Source organism: Xyrauchen texanus, chromosome 23 (genome assembly GCF_025860055.1).
Source record: "Xyrauchen texanus isolate HMW12.3.18 chromosome 23, RBS_HiC_50CHRs, whole genome shotgun sequence".
NCBI lineage: Eukaryota > Metazoa > Chordata > Actinopteri > Cypriniformes > Catostomidae > Xyrauchen > Xyrauchen texanus.
This window is the reverse complement of record NC_068298.1, coordinates 32,070,470-32,091,938: the sequence shown is the minus strand read 5'-3', so window position 1 is coordinate 32,091,938 and position 21,469 is coordinate 32,070,470. Positions and strand designations below refer to the sequence as shown.

General features: G+C 36.2%; 1 protein-coding gene across 2 annotated transcripts; it reads right to left on the bottom strand.

Moving 5' to 3' along the window:
- Positions 1-210: 210 nt before the first annotated feature.
- Positions 211-21,022, bottom strand: LOC127617292 (annexin A6-like). 2 transcript variants are annotated; one of them, XM_052089247.1, is made up of 25 exons: positions 20,748-21,022; positions 18,455-18,506; positions 14,101-14,185; positions 13,904-13,998; positions 13,668-13,781; positions 11,411-11,501; positions 11,236-11,315; positions 10,854-10,910; positions 10,420-10,513; positions 8,762-8,857; positions 8,614-8,672; positions 8,377-8,499; positions 7,296-7,354; positions 6,828-6,906; positions 6,355-6,436; positions 6,173-6,267; positions 5,434-5,547; positions 4,945-5,035; positions 4,694-4,773; positions 4,560-4,613; positions 4,329-4,422; positions 4,146-4,241; positions 2,696-2,754; positions 2,214-2,336; positions 211-358 (listed from the first exon to the last, which is right to left on the bottom strand). In XM_052089247.1, exons 2-25 carry the CDS (start codon positions 18,461-18,463, stop codon positions 299-301), a joined length of 1,989 nt encoding a protein of 662 aa, XP_051945207.1. In that variant the 5' UTR covers positions 18,464-18,506; positions 20,748-21,022; the 3' UTR covers positions 211-298. The 2 variants fall into 2 exon arrangements, with proteins under 2 accessions (XP_051945207.1, XP_051945206.1); XM_052089246.1 differs by having other exon boundaries at positions 217-358; positions 2,199-2,336.
- Positions 21,023-21,469: the final 447 nt, after the last annotated feature.

Here is a 21,469-nt window from a genome sequence, read left to right as displayed (position 1 = left end):
TGATCTATTTGATCACTGTATGGCTGGATTACAAAGAAAGCACTATTAGTAAGTGCTTAGTCCTTTAACTGTAAAAAAAAAAAAAAAAATACAATGTTTACATATCGTGCATAATTGCAGAAAATGGAACACTGGAACAAGGTGTGGCATAGTAGGTCATCACTAGCTTTGACATAGGCATGGTGGTAAGAGGGCACATAGGCTGTATATTGACAAGCACCTCACAAACAAAGAACTGGAACACAGCCCACTGGTTGCTAGGCATCAATATCCTTAACCAGGACAACAGGAAAATGTTCTAGTCCTCCCCTCCGCAGAGTGTGAGAAGTGTTTTCCGATAGTCTCCTGATGTGTCGCCCTGAGAGAGAGCACAATCAACACATGAAAAACATACGAACCATAGTTGCAGGTAAAGTGTGTCATTTTTTAGATGAGGTCCCACTTTATATTAGGTGTCTTTAACTACTATGTACTTAAGCATTTTATATAATGTACTTGTTATGTGCATACGTGATTTTGAATTGTATGTACATTTAAAGTACCAGCATTTAATTACATCTACAGTCACACCTTTAATCTTACGCCTAACCCAACCCATAAACCTACCCGTACATTACCTCAACCTTAGTAGCAGCAAATGTGAATCTTGTTAGAATTCTGCAGAACAACATGCAGTTACATGTTAAATATTTAACTTGTATTGTGTGTATTTTAATGTTAGTGCATAGTAGTTAAATGTACCTAATTTAAAGTGGGACCTTTTGATGTTAAAATACATTCTCCTAGCCTTGCTTAAAGGTGCACTCAGTAATATTTTTATGTATGTCGTCTTGAACTTACACTGACACCTAGTGGCGTGGATGCAGCATCATTCAAATGCATGAGTTTTCAGTTACCGATGCCATTGTAGAAATTCCCTATTCACAGTCAGCCTTGATTACTTTAATCCGTGAGAAAAAGTGTCCAAAAATAAGGTGGTTACTCAGATTAAGCGAGTAGCATTTGGCTGGTCATGTGATTTCATTATGGCTGCCCCCTTGAGGGGATCCTCTCCATGTAGATTTAGACTGTTTTTATAAGGCTACTGATAGGACTGGAGTCTTCATCTCATGTGAATGCTCATGATTTTATACATATATTTTAAAACAATTAATTTCTTAAAGAGGAATTTGTTTTTAGAGGAAAAAAATGACTGAGTGCACTTTTAATATGCAGAGACAATTCAAGATGATTCCTCATGGAAATGTAAAAATTGTGACTGTATGCTTGAGCATCCTGACCAGCCCAACACTGCAACATTGGCTCAACCGGTAGATACTGTCACAGTATTGGCACAGTAATTACACACTACACCTTTTTGACAAAAGCATCAAAACACACCCAATGCCTCGGGAACATGAAACACGGTCATACCAGTGATAGTTGCATTGCATAATGCTATTAAGCTGTTTTGAAATGTACAGCATTATGTAATTATAGAGAGTTTCATTTAAACTTTCATAATAACTGTATGTGCATTGAGATCAACAGGTTATTTTCCTTCCTTCAAAGCCTAAAGTAAATTTGAATGGAAATAAACCCTGTAGTCCTACAAAACAATAAATCCAACCCAAAAATCTAAGTAAAACACACAAACTTACTCTCAGCATGCTCAAGTTAGTAGCATCTATCATTATAATTATCAGATGTCAAAACAACTTCCAAACACCATATAAAAATAAATGCTGCTGTCTCCTTTGATTTAAAAGGAGTATCATTTTTATTAAAAAAATCGAATAAATACAAAATAAATAAATCTTGATTTGGTTGGTTTATTTGCATACTAACACAACAAATATATCATTAGTTATTATTGAGTGCTATTATTGATCTTTGAAGGGAGTTTTGACAACAGAGCTAGTATAGACCTGTTATTTAATACTTCCTGTCTCCACACTTTCTACCAATCAGTTCAGCATATAGAGAGGAAGTCAAGCATGCAGGGGAAATTCCTAAACAGCTGAGTCGAGCGAGTACACCGCAGGAACCTGTAAAACACTTTGTTCCCCCCCTTGACTTAACCAAAAGAGGATGTGCAATGCCTAAAGTAAAACAAAACACAATATCTACACAACTCTCTTATAAATTAACACATTTTCAGTCACGTCATGCACACACACAATGGCATGCATTATGTAGACAAGGAGCACACAACTTACAACTAGGGTTTCTACCTGGATGAATTCATGCAAAGAGGTGTCATGGGTCTCCTTTAACTCTTTGCGTATGTTGAAGAGGTCAACCTCAGAGCGGGACACCATGATACGGATGAGAGCCCTGTCGTCTGTTCCCAGACCCTGCAGGGAAAGTCACAGGACTTAGAAAACTTCAGTCTGACGCTGATCTGAACAAAGCAGAGCATCAGCAATAATGCAGAGGCCTGTGACTCATAATCAAGCCTGAGAACCTTCCATGGAGCCTCAACAGCAGACACATTGACATCAAATGAATTCAACATGACTGTTGCCTTACATAAGTGCTTTTGACCCACAAAATTAACACACAAAAAATGTTTCAGGGGACTTACTCACTAGAGCTTGTTCTTAGTCAATGACTCTAAATTAATTCATCACTCTTATAAAAGCTGAATGATGTCATTTTGGCCTAAATTGCCGTACTGCTCAGAACCTGGTGTAGGTGCAGAGGAAAGTCGTACCTTAATGGCTTTGTACAATCGGTCAGCAAAATAAGAGGGCTGATTCTTCACGCTCCGCACTGGGAAATATGAACATGTAATAGTTATTTTTCAAAGACTGGACACATATGATCACTTCAGTGTCATGTCTTATTTTTCCCCACAACAAAACACATACAGTACAGTATACAAAAACATATGATCAGAAATTTTTAGTGCTTACTGATGTAGTTAGTATAAGTGTCATAACATGCATTTTATTTATCATTGTATCTAGTTGTAATCTTAAATCCTTTCCACCAAAAAAGCTATACTTTAGCATTTTAAAGACTGTTTATACTCTCTGTCTCTCTCTCTCTCTGACCCTTAGATTTAAACAGGTCTATTTATGCTGCTGTGCCTTTAAGATTTATATGTAAATGCCCTATTCTCAACTGAAATGATTAACTGCATTACTTTGTGACAAGTTCATAAAACTGCACTGAAATGTGCTGCACAAACTGTTAGATGACCAGGGCTCTTGCTAAAAATACTTCAACCAATCTTTCCTAAGTTTGGGTTCCTTCGGAAGGATACGCAGAGCAGCAGGTTCTACTCACAGATGGGAATAGCACCAACATGATAGCACAGGAAATCAACATGTTCCTTCAAAAGTTGATGTACACTGAAATCGAGGGCTATGCCCTATCAGATACATTTGCATAATTTAAACTGTGAAATAATTTCAATTAGCATGTATAGAACTTCCGAGACTTAGGTTCTGGGCCCGTGGAAACCAGTATGTTCACATAACATTTTTCCTCTAAGATTACAATTCTTTAATCCACTGATGGTTAGGTTTAGGGTTGGGGTTTGGGCGTTTGGTTAATAAAATATTTGTTACTGTTCACTGTATTACATCATTTACAACTAAAAATAAAACTCACTTTTGGCACCACTCTGTGGCCATTTCACCTGTATATGTTGTTCATTCAACAACACTTTCAGCTTCGGCCACTGGGGGCAGTGATTCAAATTTCAGTAAGCACCAATTTCAGCAGCAGAACTTTTGACCTTCTGTCACCAAATTCACAGTATGATCAGGCTGACAGCAAAACATTTGAAAGACTTTCCTACATTTAACTCTTATCGTAAGTCTCGCTTGAAATCCGATGATTTAGCACTTATTTTTATCAAAGATGGTTAACATGCAACTTTGTGGACATGAGGAAATTACACTACAGCAATCATTGAAAATTATTTAAATAATTAAAAATTTAGCTTTCAGGCACACAACAGTGTGTAACATTATAAATTATGTCTTTATTCTTTTCATCAAGCCTTTTAAACATTTTAATCCAATAAAAGTAATTGTTATATATCAGTTTGTACTGGGCACTTTCATTTAACAGAATTGCAGGAATGACCCATATAAATGAAATGTGTTTTCCAGATGCTTGGCCATTGTGCTGAAAAAGTAAACAGCTCTTACCAATAGCAAACATGGCATTTTTAACATCTCCTGACATTTCCTTCTTTATGATCTGTTCAATGTCCTTGTTGCTGCATCTGACAAATTCCTGAAACACTGGAAGGGATAGAACGAATGTTGGCTGGAGAGTTCATGAAAACATGTATTAGCACAATAACAATAGCAAACATGTGTTAGCATTACCTTTCCTCAGGTGAGGGAAACTCCTTGTGCACAGAATACTCATGAACTTGTCTTCCATGTCACCCGAGTCTGCATTGCAGGCATCTGCCAATGCCTATCATAGGAGAAAAACATATTAATTTAATCCCATCTACCTAATGCATCTACCTAATACCTAATACACTGCTATTACAGTAACATTGTACTTGGTAAACAAATGACAGTTTACATAGTATGCTATTTTAAACTTACTTGGGCATCTTCCAAGGCCCTGCCCATGTCTGCAGGTGCTTCTTCACGAGCTCCCTGATAAATACCAATGTCATTTGGTGAAAAATGTGTTCATAAGTCCCAATGTGTAAACTGTGAGCCAGTGTTTATAGTACCTGTGCCAGGGAGATCAGAATCCGTTTGAAATGTCCAGATGTGTCTGATGCGATAGCATCCTCTAAACTGTTTTTGAAGGCTGTGTAGGGGAAAATACACAAAGACACATGGGTAGACATAAAGTGATGTACAGGCGATGTGTAAAAACCTACTCTTCATATTCTAATTTATATTAATGCACCATTACAGAGACAAATGGCGCCACCTCCTGTACACAATTTTGCTATGAAACAGACATAGGTTTATTTACCATTCTGATAGGCAGAACACATGTCCTGAATCTCCTGGTTGCTCCTAGTGACCAAGATCTCAATCAATGCATGTTCATCTGTACCTGTGCCCTTTAAAAAATAGAAAATACATTTATGCATAAATATTGCTATTAATCACATACGTGGACAGAAGTAATACACATAATATACAGTATATTCATACTGTATACATTTGTTTCAAAAGCTTTTCTCAAATTAATATATCTCAATCGTTGTTGCGATCATTGATCTTTATTCAACATCGAAGCAAAACGAAAGCAAACAGTCCACGTACAGTAGTGATCATCACCTCTGTTCTAATTTGGGCAGGTCACTGCCCCCCAGTGAACAAATAAACACAGAGGTTGAATAAAAGAAGCAGGTCAGTCTGTTATTTTAATTATACCTCACAGCTTTTAATGACTCAATTAAGCTTTTGGTTTATCAATACAAATCTCTGCCATGCTGTCATAAATCTGCATGTTTACCTCAATGGCTTTCTTCATCATTTTGGCATCAAACTCTGCTGGCGTCATCATCAGGCCCAGGATGAGCCTTTCAAGGTTTTTGGACAGTTCTGATTTGAGGTCAGCCATGAGATTCTGTCCAAAAATAATTTCACACATTAGAAACATGCTTTTACCACATGCACATTTAATACAGCTTTACTGTATGTTTGATGTGTCAGTTGTGGTCATTGGGACAAAACCAGTATGAATACTAGTAATTAAATTACAGAGCTCTGTAATTAAAATGTATCTTTAATGCAATATTTACTAGTAAGAATTCTACAGTAGAGCTCTCAAGTTAAAAAATTCTACTGTAGAGTTCTGTAATTAAAAATGAATGGGAGTGAATGGAAAAGTGACAAGTAAATATTCAGTTATAGAGCTCGCTATCTGGAATTCTTACAAGTAAAAATTCAATTACAAAACACTCATATTAGAATTCTTACTAGAAACGTTTAAATTGTAGGGCTCACTAGTTGAAATTCTTACTAGTGAAAATTCAATTGTAGAGGTCTGTAATAAAAAACATTTTTATTTTCATTTTTATAATTTTTACTAGTAAAAATTAAACTAGAGTGCACGCTAATAGGAATTCTTACTAGTACAATTCATTATAAGGCTCTGTAATTGGAATTCTAGTAAAAATGCAATTATTATGAGTAACGCTGGGAACATTAAAAGAAGATCTGGCCTAACATAGTTAAAGACAGAGTCTTACCCGTCCTAAAAGAGATTTGAAAACGTTTCTGATCTCTTGTCTCTGTGCATTGCTCCTTTGTGTCACAATGTCAATAATTGTGTCTTCATCAGTGCCTGAAAATCCCAGGAAATAAAGGTTTATAAGTCTTAGTGACAGAACCAAATTCACTCAAACTAAGTTAAAATACTGTTGTTACGTACCAAAACCCTTCATTGCTTTTCTCAGAGCTTGGGCATCACTCGCAGGGTCAAAATCTGGATATGGTTGTATAGTTCCCCTTAACTGATGACAGAAACACAATTATTCCAATATTGTTAACAGAGTTAAAGTATGAGTACAATGATATATATATACAGAGTCTTGATATATATATACAGAGTCTTTATATATATACAGAGTCTACACACAATAACCCAGTTTCAGTACAATGTCTTTGGTAAAAAGATGAGCACTTTTTGTGAGTAACTAGATAAATGTCATAGGAAGTAGCAGAAAATCAAGACTATGATTATCAAATGAGTGGCATTTGGATGCTATGTGTGCACAGACAAAAGCTCTGCTGTGCTCTCAGTGTGTATGACATAGTTATAGGCTCTTGCTTGGCCAGAGGCAGGAGGGGATCATTAGAGGGTAATATGATGCATGCCGCTGAGAGAGTGTGGGTGACTCTAACCTGGACTTTGGTCATGGAACTGATTTCCCACATCTTGTAGGCAATTTGTGCAGCCTCAGGGAAGAACTCCCCTGCAACACTGAGAAACAAACAGATATTTAACCTTTTGTGCTGATAAAATAACAATGTACAGATTGAGGACTTGACAAACCAAAAATCGTTTACATTTTTTAAACTCTTTGGCCCTGTCCTCAGTCTCACTGAAATGTATCCAAACACTAAGAGTAAAGATTTTATCTCACCCATGTTTATCAAGAAATCTATAATATAATATATAAGTATGAAAGAATATGATAAGTACATAGAAAGAGACTCATGTCTTAACATTTGGAAATTGGGACATAATTTGGGACACTGTAATGTAAACACGTTGATGGTCCAATGTCTCCCTCGACTGACTCTTCAAAGTTATTGCAGCAGATGTAAAAGTCCTTAGCTAAACACTAAATCTAAAGGAAAAGGGCTTACTCATCATCTCCTCCACACAGCTTCAGCAGGGTGCGTTTGTAATCCCCAGACGTGTCATCCTGTTGGGTTCACACAGAGGAGCAGAAGATAGTATAAATGTTTATTTACAAACACACACAACACATATCATGAATATATCATGAAATAATGAAATACAACATGGAATGTTGCAATAAAAAAAAAAAATACAATGAAATTTGAGCATAAAATATAAACCGTGAAATTTATTTATTTATGCTCACATTTTATAGTATTTTTATTAAGTGATTGCCACATTTCATGACATTAGAGCTGTCCTTCGATTAAAATTCTAATCTAATTATTACATGATATGTTGATTAGTCAAATTAATCGCAATTAATCGCATGTTCAGTATGAATATTTGCTGAGAAATCCCCAAAATAAGGATAATTCAATATTTAATAATCAATAAAAATTATAAATATAATATATATGATTAATGGGCTACAATTCATTACATTGCTATGGCAGATGAGTAAAAAAATTGATTTAGACAAACTAAAAAATATCTTTAGAAGTCAAATAATGTTTGTTTTATTTCCATATCATTGAACATAAGGCTATCTCTGGCCTAAATAATAAATTAAGTAAATTATTTGAATATATATATTATTTTTATATAATAAAACACACTGAATTAACAGGTTAAATCAACAGCCTATATGATATATTGAATTATTTCATGATGCAGGTCTATTTCTATTTACTGTATCTGTAATATAATTTTATTAAGATGTTGTCCGCTAAATGTCTCTATACAAACTGTGTGTAACATTTAAAATATAATCCATTGAGTATGCACCTACCATATATTGTATATTAACAACATTTAATATGTGAAACAAATGACAAGTTTGTGAAAGACACCATTTCAAGGAGAAAACCCTAAATGAATTTATATGAAATTATATAGTTGTGCAATTATTTATTATATTGTGTACGTTATGTAGCATGATGCAATAAATATAACAATCATGCAAGCATAATGAAGGAACATTTGTCATATGGAGGGGAAGAAAGTGTGTATTCTGTATTCCTTATGTCTGTGTATATGCACTACCTGAATCATATTGTACAGAGATTTCTCATAACACAGCCTAAAGCACTCTCTGATATCCAGCATGTCAATCTCAGCGCGAGACACCATAATGCGGATAAGAGTGTTGTCAGCAGTGCCCAGACCCTGCAGAGAGATGCGAGACAAAGACAGAAGCACTGAAAGCATTGATAACCACCTTAAGCAATACACTTTCACTTCACCAGGATTCATAACAGGTAACATTACAGCAGTTTCTACCTTCATGGACTTGTAAAGACGCTTGGCGAAGAACATGGGCTTACTCCTGATGCACTGAACTGAGGGATGTAAACAAGGGAGCAGATCTTAAAGAAGGTCATGCATAGTTTCAATTATTTTTTATCACATCATGGGGCCCAAAGCTTACCAACTGCCAGCATCAATCTTTCAAAATCTCCAGATAGCTCGCTTTTAATACTGTCTTCAATGGATTTCTCTGCAATTTTTTGGTATTCATCAAATACTAGATAACACATAATAAAAACACAATTATCTATTGTTCTGTTAAATCTTACAGCATTAATCCATGTAACATATCACATAATCTTGATATTACAAAAAATCTCAACCTTAATCGTAACTAAAGGGTCAGTTCACCCAAAAATCATAATTATCCCATAATTTACTCACCCTCAAGCCATCCTAGGTGTATATGACTTTCTTCTTTCAGCCAAACACAATCAGAGTTATATAAAAAAATATCCTGCTCTTCCAAGCTTTATAATGGGAGTATATGGTACCTTAGATTCTGAAGCCCATAGCGCATCCATCCCATAAAAGTAATTAATACGGCTCCAGCGGGTAAATAAAGGCCTTCTGAAGCGAAGCGATCTGTTTTTGTAAGAAAAATATCCATATTTCTAACTTTATTAACTATAATCTCTGGCTTCTGGTAACAGCTGTCCACGCATTCACAAGAGTGTCGAATTCTGGTGTATGACGTAGGTGTAGCGTAAGCTCTGTTGAGAAGTGACGAACGCAGAAGTGCGTGTTGTTTACAGCAAAGGAAAACTGCGAAAATAAGTGAGTTGTTTTAGCTATACTGTAGATTTGTATTAGTCTTAAAATGGTGCATTCGTGCATCAATCCAGTCATTCCAATCGTCCATTCATGGCAGCAAACACTCTTAGTATTTGAGTCATTAAATTCTATTTTTGGTATTACTTTGCATTTCCTGCATGAGCATCACCACATCTCCCGTACTCTCCATCTACCAGATTCTTTTGTTTGTGCTGCTGCTCTAGCCTCCACCATCTCCCGGAGTTCCTGGTTGGTGTACTCCGGTTCAAACAAATAGGGCTGGGCAAAAAACTGAATCTCCTCTTCAATTATATCGAAATCCTCTGACATTTTTCTTTAAAAATCCTCGTTGTTGTCTTCTAACTCATGACCAGCATTTTGTTTTGCTCTATCCTCTGCGCTTCTGCGTTCATCACTTCTCACCGGAGCTTACGCTACACCTACGTCATACACCAGAACTCGACTTTCTTGACGGCTGTTACCGGAAGCCAGAGATTATAGTTAATAAAGTTATAAATATGGATATTTTTCTTACAAAAATGCATCACTTTGCTTCAGAAGGCCTTTATTAAACCCCTGGATTACTTTTATGATGGATGGATGGATGCGCTTTTTTGGGCTTCAGAATCTAAGGTACCATATACTCCCATTATACAACTTGGAAAAGCCAGGATATTTTTTAATATGTTTGGCTGCAAGAAGAAAGTCATATACACCTAGGATGGCTTGAGGGTGAGTAAATTATGGGATAATTCTTATATGCAATCATAATATTACAAAATGGTACATTTGCTTAATGACTCAAAGATTAGGTCAATGAATTCTCTTTTTTTTTTCTTTTTGCATTAGAAACACTCTCTCAGGTGATTCAAGTCAGTGCACTGATGGTGGTGTGGTGAGGAGTGTTAGAGACACAGACAAGTGAATGTGTAAAGTGGGGGAGGGGTGTAGTCAGCAGAAATGTCTGTGTCCAGTGTGTCCAGTGTGTGACTGCGGTTCTCATACCCAAATGCAAATGTGTCACACTACGGTTTCCCAGCAACATGATGAATTTGGCCTCGTCTGTGCCCCATTGTGCCTCCCCTGCTTCATACAGGTCCTAAAGTGAGAGTACACACACACACACACACACACACACACACACACACACACACATTCTTTTAAGAACTATTTCCAAGTCAAGAGGTCAGAAGCACACTTGTTAAATCGCATGGTGTGCGCACAAATATATGGTATTCCATACATTCAGAATGTAGGGGTAAATCATTTAACTTCATAAACAACTTTTCACATGCATTACTCTTTACACACATGATTATGAATAAATGTGTACTGTCCCAAATAGAGTACCTTAAACCTAGGTCTTCTATTTTCTGATTAGACTAAATGAAGGTCAGGACAAGAAGCCTAATATCAGCTACACACTTGATCATGCTCACCTGAGCATCTTGCTCCACAAGGTCTTCACTAACAACATCATCTTCCTCTCTGGTCCCCTAAGAAACCCCATAATCATCAACATTAAACACAGTATGGACCACCATAATAAAGGCATTGCAGTCATCACATCCTTTTATTGTAAAATCATTGGCTCAGAATGCAAAGTATGCATACTGAAATGCATACTCAGTATGAAATTCAGGTGAAAGTACAAAGGAGAATATGAACAACCGAGGATACTAACCATTCCTCAGTTAAAAAGCAAAGCAAGAAAAATAACACACCAGAAAGGGTTTGAGAGCATAAACGCTTAAAACATGAGCTGCATTTTTGACATACTGCATTATTGTAAATAAACAGATCATCACAGGTTTCACTGACCTGAAGCAAAACAACCAGCATCTTCTTAAAATGTCCAGATGTGTCCGCTATAACATCCTCTTCAAGCTCCCTGTCATATGCTGTGAACAAACAATCACATGGTCTGGCTTTGACTGCACAGTTCAGAAGAATATTTTTTTCTCTTTTTGCCTTTGGTACAGTAAATAAAACTCACCATCTCTGTATGCTGCCACCAGGTTATGAATCTGCTCATTGGTTCTTGAGGCAAGAATTTCAATCAAGCATTTTTCATCTGTTCCTTCTCCCTTTAAAATACAGGAAGAAAGCATAGTCAATTATTTTGTTCAAAGCACAACTTTAATCTCATTATTTTGAAGATATATCATATTATACAAGATGCCAGTATAATTATCTAGAGGGAAATGAGTGAAGTTGCTGAAGAGAGAAATTAAAGTGGACTGTATGTTGCTAAAAATACATTATTTTATCATAGGATAGTGTTAATATAATTATTGAAATGTTTCTCAAACCATGAAGCTTGTTATGGTAATATTAAAGCATTTTAGTAAATAAAATGTACAATAAACTGAAGTGTTCACTTAAATGAGAGTTAAAGTAGTTACTACATGAAAATAATTCAATATTTGTTCAACTTTTCAAAGGGAGCATCAGACATTTCATGTAGGTTCTTAAAATTTAGTTCTTTGTGATTCATAGTCATGAAAAAAAAATCATTAAATGGTAAATATTTTAAGAGTTAGCTTGACCTCATTATTTACAATAGTTAAGGAAAATCATCACTTACCAAATCCTAATGATAGCAATTGCAAAACAGATTCACAGGGGAAAAAACATGCAGTAAATAAAACTAAGAAATTACAGTATTTATGTCAACCGATATTGTAATTGGTCTTGAAATGACTGATGTTTTGGTGAAGTAGTCAGAAATACACAATTCTGTTCTTTTCCCTGTATGATGGATGTCTAAATCTAAGTACACATCATGGGCCCTATTGTAAAAGCACTAAGTGCAATGCAATGCGAAATACTGTACGCGCAAAATCAGTGGGTATGGCCATTAAGTTTTGGTATTTCTGTGCAAGCATGTGCTGTCTAGGCACAAGTAGGTTTGGTGAAATTGCATGCACAAAGCGCTAATGAGCCGGGTCAAGTACGATTTAATTCGGAGGTTCTTCTCCGGTTATTGAACCATCTGCATACTATTATATAGTCCATTCAAACACCAGAAATATAAGCCAAGACAGCACATTCAGAAGTTGGTAGTATGAACTGGACTGTTGTGACGAAAACAGGATGAGATGGATTCAAATGCAGAAATGGTTTAATGACAAACTTCCAAAAACACAGAGGGCAAATCCAGAAAAGCGTATATAGAATACAGGTCAAAGCCAGGAGATCAGGTCAATAAACAAACAGGCGGAGCAGGGCAGGGGAAAAAACTTGTACGGACGGATAAACTACTAGAGTTTTACAGGAGCTAGTAAAGCAGGATAACATTCATGAAATAACCAACAAAAACCAAGTGAACAGGCAGGGTATAAATAGAGAACAAAACAGTGTAGGTGAAACTAATATTCGGGTGATTGGGAACGAGTGCGGGAACTGGAAGAAGCGGGGTGGATTGCGGAACTGGAGTCCATGACAACTGTATGCAATGAATTAGAAGAATAGAAATATGGACTTGTGCTGTTTTGTGCATTAACTGCATCCTTGTTGAATATTATCAGGCATATTTCTATGACAGTGACACTCCTTTTATATGCAAGGAAAATATGGTTCTCGTCAGTATTTGGAAGTATGCTCTGTTAAATTATAGAGAATGTAAGAGAATGTATTAATAATCATATAGATCAAGTGACACACAAATCATGGCTGTCTAGTATTAATAGTGAATATCGGCCTTCCAGGTTAATCTGTGGGTCGAGTGACCATTTTTTGTTTTCACGCAAAATGCAGGAACTTTGTTTAAAACTTTGCGCTGTAAACAGATGTTGTTTTCCAAAGTGATTACCTCTTTCTCAGGAAAATAGCATATTGTGGTACTTCATTAGCATACAGTACACCCACAGTTTGCATGCATACACCCACAGATAACGCAGATAGCACTTTGTGCTGGCAAGTAAATTGTCCTTAGAATTAGCGCTCTCACAGAAATGAGATATGGGTTGCACACGGTCATTGCGTGCTGTGCTGCACCTAGTGTGGTCATGCATATAGAGCCCTATATATGAACAGCCAAATTTAGTTATATATTAAAAATAATCATCATTCAATATACTTACATAAAAAAGCAGAAATCCAGAATAACACATAATTATTCACAATCTAATTATTTGTGCAAGCCATGCATTTGAATAACTGAGCAAGTCATGCTCTTCAAGCAGCAAGGCACAGCAAGTTTTAATTGGATGGTCACGTACATGTAGTATTTAGATTCTTTTATACTTTACCTTAATGGCATCCTTTATTTCTTTGGCATCATGATAGGCTGGAGTTCTCATTAAACCGATGATCAGACGTTCAAACTTCCCTGTCAGCTCATACTTCAGATCATCAATTAAATCCTAAAGAGTGAAGGGCACTTTTAAGCTGTATGTGTTAGATATCAATTGCAATTATTTGATTCTCCCCAATAGCTGTTTAAAGTCTTGAATCCATTTTAGGAGCATCATAGATGTCCCAGTACCTTCCCATAGAGTGATTTGTAGGCAGTGCGTATCTCCTGCCTCTGAGCGTTACTGCGGGAGGTAATCAGATCCAAGATGGCCTCCTTGTTACTTCCTGTGACACAACGGACAAAGATATAACGAGATCATGTGGAATATCCCAGTTGCCATTGGCTTCATACCAAACATCTGTAGATGAGGAGACCCTGACACTCACCAAAGCCTTTCATGGCATTATAGAGGGCCTCTGCATCACTGTCTGAATCAAAGTCAGGCTGATCTGTGATTGTACCTCTAAATTCCTAAGAGAGAGCGAGAGAGAGCAAAAAAATTCTGAGACCTGTTTTGCTTCTATTTTACAATATAATACAAAACATTTCAGTACAAGTTATATTAAAAGCAAAACTGTTTTAGTGAAAGGCTTAATTGAATAAAGCACTCGAGCTGGTATGGATTCTGCAAGTGTAAAACCTGATGATGTTATTCCAGCATAATTTGACAATGTTCCACAGAGCATCTTGTGTGATCCAATGGAAGCAAGAATATTTTGTACAAAGGATTTCATAGCACTTAAATATTTTTTTATATATATATATATATATATATATATATATATATACAATTTAAAGGTGCACAATGTAAAAATGTTCATGTAACATTCGTCTTTTTTTGCCAATGTGTGAATGGCTTGTAACGCAACTAAAAAATGAACCCTCCCTGGACATACTAAGTTGCCTATTAAAGCCTGTAGACTGATTTTCATGCAAAGGGACCGGGTCGCTTTTGCTGGGAAAATCCAAAGGATATGACGTTTATAATGTTGGGTCGCTCTAAGAGCCGGCTCTTGTAGGTGAACATTGGGACACATATCAGAAGAGCAGACTCTATTTATAAAAATATTACAAAATTAAGATATGATTAAACAAAAGATTTGTTTAAACAAAAGATGAATAGAAAAAGAAACACAATAATATAGGCCTAAATGCTCAAGCGCACACACATTCGTTCTGACTGTCTGCTCAGACAAACAGCCTCACCTGTTGTTCCTGTCAATCAGACACGCAGTGTCAACCAATGAACCAAAGATGCACGAGGGAGGGCGGAGCCAACTTATTATGTTGTTCAGACTGTATTCATTTTGAATTGTTAGATTTATATGCACTTAGTTTATATACAATAAAAAGTTATACTTTAAATGCAAATGTTTAATAGCATTATTTTTGATGCATTTCACCAATGCATTTTTAAATACACTATGGGTAAGTTAGAGTATGATTTCATTTAATAATTTAATTAGAGTTGTTTTAACACCAGTTTTAGTCAAACTATCGCAAACTGTTTGACTTGAAACATTTTTTTTTTTTTTTTTTTAAAGAGCCGTTTGGGAGCCAAAAGAACCAGCTCACTGAAAAGAGCGGGAATGCCCATCACTATCCAGCACAACACCAGCTCCTACACTCCGAGTAAGCCAAAAAATAAATAAAAATGATCTACTGAATCCCGTCTGGCTAGGTGGGAACGTGATCATGGTCGAGTGAAAACTAGAGTGAACATCGGCAGGGCATTTGATTCCTGGAGTGACCTTCGTTCAGTTTTGGGGATCAAAACTGACCCTGAATTGCTGTTCTTCTTATTGAACAGATAATCTTACATAACTGCAAAGAATGTGAAATATAGTGCCATAAGGATTGATTGGTGTAATTTCAGCTAACTTGATCTTGCCTGCTAACGCTGACAAATTACAAGCTACCTTGCTTCAAACTTTCAAATAATTTTTATACTAAAAGTCAGGTATACAGGATAAATTTAAGCAAATACGTTGGTTTCTTATTCATAATACAACATATGACATACAAAACATAATAGTGCAACATAAGTGCAGTGCAGCAGTAAACTGTCTGGTATAGTTCAGTAGTATGTAGCTGTATGTGTGTATCAGTATACTGTGTTAGCTGATAAAAAGTTTTAGTTTAGTCTCAAAGTTTGTAGTAAAACAATCATAATGTGTAATGTTAATTATGCTACCACATCTGTTGGCATGAGGTCGGTGAATCACGTTCAGTCTCTTTGTACGTTATGTCATTGTTTTGGCCGATGCTCGCTTGTGTCCCGAGCAACAGGTAGCTGGCTGGAGTTCACTTAATGGCCACAGGTGTCATTAATAACAAGGTATGTTTCCCTCAAGGGTCCGAATTTAATTTATACACAAAATCGGACAATTGCAAAAAATAACTTGTGAATACAATGACATTTTCATGCAACATCTATATGAAGTTCCAAATGTTAGTTCGGATGGAGCTTGTTCATTTAGGCCTGCCAATAAAATCTCAAGGATATAAAAGCAGCTGCCTTCCTCACTCAGTGACCCTTCTTGTTTGTAAACCAAAATCATAAATATTTCAGATCATTTCAAGGTTTAAATTACAAATCCCAGATATTCAATGCGGTCACCCACGGTGCAAATAGTGGCAGATGCTATTTACACTTCTAATTAAATACTAACATTCAGTATAGGGGAATCCTATACTTGGGAGTCCCACAGACACCCTATACTAATCCCTATCCCTAAATCTAACCCTAACCTTTCCATACAAAAATTTACCATGGCAGCCATGATATCACCATGGTATTTTGTAGTAAAATCATAGTAACCACAAAATTAAACATGGTTACTATATTAACACGATATTACTGTAGTAAAACCATGGTTAATTGCATTCAATCTATGGATTCCTCAAAATAAACATGGTTACTACAATATTACTATAGTAAAAGCATGGTTAAATTTACCCAGATCAAACCTTACTATCAAACTCCCGACCTTCAAAATGACCAAATCACTGAGAAGCAATGAAACGTTTTTAATCCTTTTTATTTATTATTATAAGTAGCATTAAAGGAAACATTAAGAGTGGAGACATGAAACGGGATGGGAAAAACAGTGGGACAAAAAGGGGGACTCGAACCTGGGTACTTCCGCACAAAACAAAAAGCGCATACTACACAATTGCATCAACACTTTAAAATGCAGTTTGTCTTCCATTTTTGTGTTTCCACCAGAATATTTGTGCAAATATTCGCACTGTGTGGCAGGTGCTATTTACATCTAGTGCAAATAGTCACTCTGCATTAATAATCAAAAATCGTCCCTCATTGTCACAAGGGAGAGAAAAGCCAGTCTCCCTGCAGACAAAGTTTTTTTTATTATTTGAGCCAGATTAGATATCTAAAATTCTTTATAGACACTCATGTCCACAGATCATTTCCAAGCCATAACATTTACAGTAACTCCCATTTGATTGGACTCAAAAAATGATTTAAAGTTGCTCTTGGGTGGGACAGCCTACATTCTGTATGTGTTTATATGTTATTAAAATGAAATATTACACCTACAATCAGACACTCCCTTATTTTCTAGTGGAACAAAAATTCTCCTGTGGGTATGAAAGAGCTTTAGTCCAAACTCAGAGGCTCAATGGGACTATAGAGTGGAGAGCTGACACCTGTCAATGTTGCAGTTGTGTGTTATGCTCAGCAAGGGGTAGTATGTGTGTGTGTGTGTGTGTGTGTGTGTGTGTGTGTGTGTGTGTGTGTGTGTGTGAGAGAGAGAGAGAGAGAGAGAGAGAGAGAGACGAGAGAGAGAGAGAGAGAGAGAGAGAGAGAGAGAGAGAGAGAGCTTGTATGCAACTGAGACTACAAAACCTTACACTTTCAATCTTATTGAGTCTGCAGGGCTATCATTTCCCTTTAACGAGCTGCAGACCCTACATCTGACAAGGCATAAATGCTACAGGACTGTGCAGATCCAAAGCACCTCTATACATTTCTCAGTATTCCTACTTTCCCTTCATTCCCATAATGCTGTTCTTTCTGCCTTGCTCTAACAAGGGCACAATGCCAGAGTCCTTCCCCTGCATGCTTCTCTGCACATGCTCAAGGCATGTCCTGCAGCTATCGCTCAACACAGCAGCTGTAGGCCTCCACATCCTGAGCAACAGACCCCTAGCTACAATGACCTAAGCAAACAAACATCTGAAAAGCCAAACACACCTTTACAATGCTAAGAGAAACACATTGTATCCCCTAGTGTAGTGGCAAGGAATCATCAAGTATATTGCATCGACATGTCATTGAGAATTTTTACACGCATTTATAGGACGAGTTTCATGCTAGATTAACTTTGGGTTAGGGGTTTGTTGCTAATACCTAACCCTACACTAAAACTCCCCCAAAAAATTATAACACAGATGTCTTTAAACATGATGACTAGATCATCTCAGGTCTACTAGCATCATTGACTATTTTCAAACTACCCAATTTTTTAATGAGTAATCATCAGCCTCTTAAATTCCATATAGAAAACTCTGACATCCTACACTCCCTGCAGTACAATAGATGGGAAACGAGATCTGTTACCATGTAAAAGGAGACAGACGTTATGTCTTTGCAGCTATTATTTTATGCTATATGACCAAATGCCACAAGATACCTGATCAAACTGAATGCATGAATCATGTTCATCACCATCACATAAATCAAGTAATCATATTAATGTAGAAGTTTTAGCTTACCTTGCCCATGTCTGATTAGTAGTCAGTTGTTAATGGAATTATAGTCTTGAACCTGTAGAGGGAATTAAGAAGAACCCTGTTAATCTTAACTTTGCTAGTATTTAAATGATTAAATGTACTTTGGGAGTTCTTGAAAAAGGGCTGTTGATTTTTGTTGTTGTTTTTTTTTAGAATACTCATGTTTAATTCTCTTATTTGCCTAATATAATGAACTATGAAAGTAGATTCATTATCCAGGATTCTCTGCTTATGAGGTAACTGAATCAAACCACATTTAAGTCACTTTTTTGCAGGCTAAATACTCGTCCATATAATTTTTTGACAGGTAAAAAATATTGAAAGAACAAACTCAGTCTCCCTAATTCTAAACATTCCTACACTGCAAAAAGTGGTATCCCACAAATGTTACACAATGAAGTGATTTTCCACACTCAAGATAATAAACTTCTGTTACTTTTTATTACATGCATTTATTGAAAAAGACACAGTTGTTACCTTTTAGGAGTAGTTCCCCCAAAAATGAAAATTCTCTCATCATTTACTCACTCTCATGTCATCCCATATGTGTATGACTTTCTTTTTTTTCTGCTGAACAAAAACAAGAGATTTTTTGAAGGATATTTCAGCTCTGTAGGTCCATACAATGCAAGTCAATATGGTCCAAAATTTTGAAGCTCAAAAAAGAAAGCATAAAAGTAATCCATACAACCCCAGTGGTTTAATCTATATTTACAGAAGCGATATGATAAGTGTGGGTGAGAACCAGATCAATATTTAAGTCCTTTTTACTATAAATTCTCCTCCTTGTCCAGTAGGTGGCGATAAGCACGACAAATATGAATTGTCAAAAACAAAAGAAGAAGAATGTAAAAGTGAAAGTGCAGATTGCTAGTACAAAAGGACTTAAATATTGTTCTGTTTCTCACCCACATCTATCATATCACTTCTGAACACATGGAATTAACCACTGGAGTCTTATGGATTACTTTTATGCTCCCTTTATGTGCTTTTTAGAGCTTCAAACTTGTGGTCACCATTCACTTGCATTGTATGGATCAACAGAGCTGAGATATTCTTCTAAAAATCTTCATTTGTGTTCTGTAGAAGAAAGAAAGTCATACACATATGAGATGGCATAAGGGTGAATAAATGATGAGAGAATTTTAAATTTGGGTGAACTATTCCTTTAAGCAGCCATTTCTACTTGATCTAACCCTAAAATTAGTTTCATTGGTGTAACCTAATGTATTCGGGTTGATTCTGTGATGTTAAATACTATTTTGTGACTTTAATCATACTGGTTAATATAGATGTTACCATATGAAGCACAGTTTTAGATTAACTTATTTTAGTGTACTCCCTAAAGGATGGCATGTTTCTGGAAAAATATCTCAGGCCTGGCAGCTTAAGGTAAAGCCACATACACAGGATACTCTTGGCTACACCCCATTGAGGCTATACTGTGCTCTCTTTCACTACATCATAATCAAGAAAATAAGCAACAGGGAACTCTCAATAATGGAGGAACCTGCAGTCAAAACCAAACCACCAGATAAATGGGTTATTCCCTGTTATAGTGCCAAATCTGTGTGCAGAAGACATCCAGATGATGTGAGCTGTTACAGCACTATGAAAAACCACAGCAGAACACTTATATCAAATGTTCTGCAAAGTCTTGTTTAAGAATGATTAATTTTACACTCTGACTCTACAGACTCAATATCTTGCTTTTCATAAACAAGGAGAATAAAAAACATCACTGACATGTGTACGTGTACAGTATTGTTAAGATTTTAAATGTGTGCAGTTTGAGTCCAAAAATAGACATGTCTCCCAGTCTGGTGTGTTGAGTCAGGAATGCATCCAAGATCTGAGAATGAGAGATTCACACAGCCCCACCCAGCCAACTCTGCCATAAATTGTAATTAAATTAAGCAAAAATGAATGAAAACCAATTTAAACTGATCTGAGTTTATATAGACAGACCTTTATTGCAAAAATAATTAAAAAAAAATAATAATTACAAAAAATATTCACATGTAGTCATATTGTATTCTCACTGGCTACGTGTTTTTTCCCCTATATAATATAGCCTGAATTATAATATGATAACAAGGTTTATAGTGTGAGAAAAGAGCTAAATGACGTGGCTCTTTCTATGTTATTGAAGAGCTACCGTTACTTGTTACATGTCATGCGTCAAAAAGACCTTAATTTTTTTAATTGCTAAAGTATGTTTAAACACATTAAAAGTTAAAAACAATAAATTAAATATTCTGTTTTCATCTTTTACCTTATACAGACGGAGTCGCGAGCTCGAGTTGCCAGTGGTCTTGCTGAGAAACGTCCTCGCGAGGATCAGCTGTTCCTCTCTGACGCAACGGACGCGGCGCACTGACGAGCACTCAACGTTTAACTCACGATTACTAGCGATGACGTAATGTCCACTGTTGACGTGTCGCAATACCCAGTTCTCAAATGTGACGTTAAGTATCAGTGGCATGCCAGTACTACGACCACAGGATTTTTCCGAGTAGTTGCTTTTTCAGTCAGTGCCATCTGCAATGCACCCTCGGATTTGCAAATGCAGCATATTGGGGATTCCTGTAAAGTCCTTAGTCAAGATGGGACACACACACTCACACAGCAGATCGATCTTCATAAGGCTAGAATCACAATTTCATATTACGTGGTGCTAAAAAGTCACTCTATGCAGTAAAACCTTTTTTAACAGAATTATTTTTTAGCTAAATTGGATAAATCAACCAAAAATATGTTGTCATTGTTTACTCACCCTCATGCCATTACAAATCTGTTCTTTCATGAAACACAATATAAGATGAACAAATCAATAATGCAGATGGAGGTAACTCCCCAATAATCAAACCAAGCAAGCGCTGAAGTTAATCAATGAATCACTGAAGAACTAAATAATGACTAATCCAAATGTGACATTTGTCATAATGGGTTTGTGATGTTTGTTATACGTTTATTTAAATGAAATCATTGAGAGTG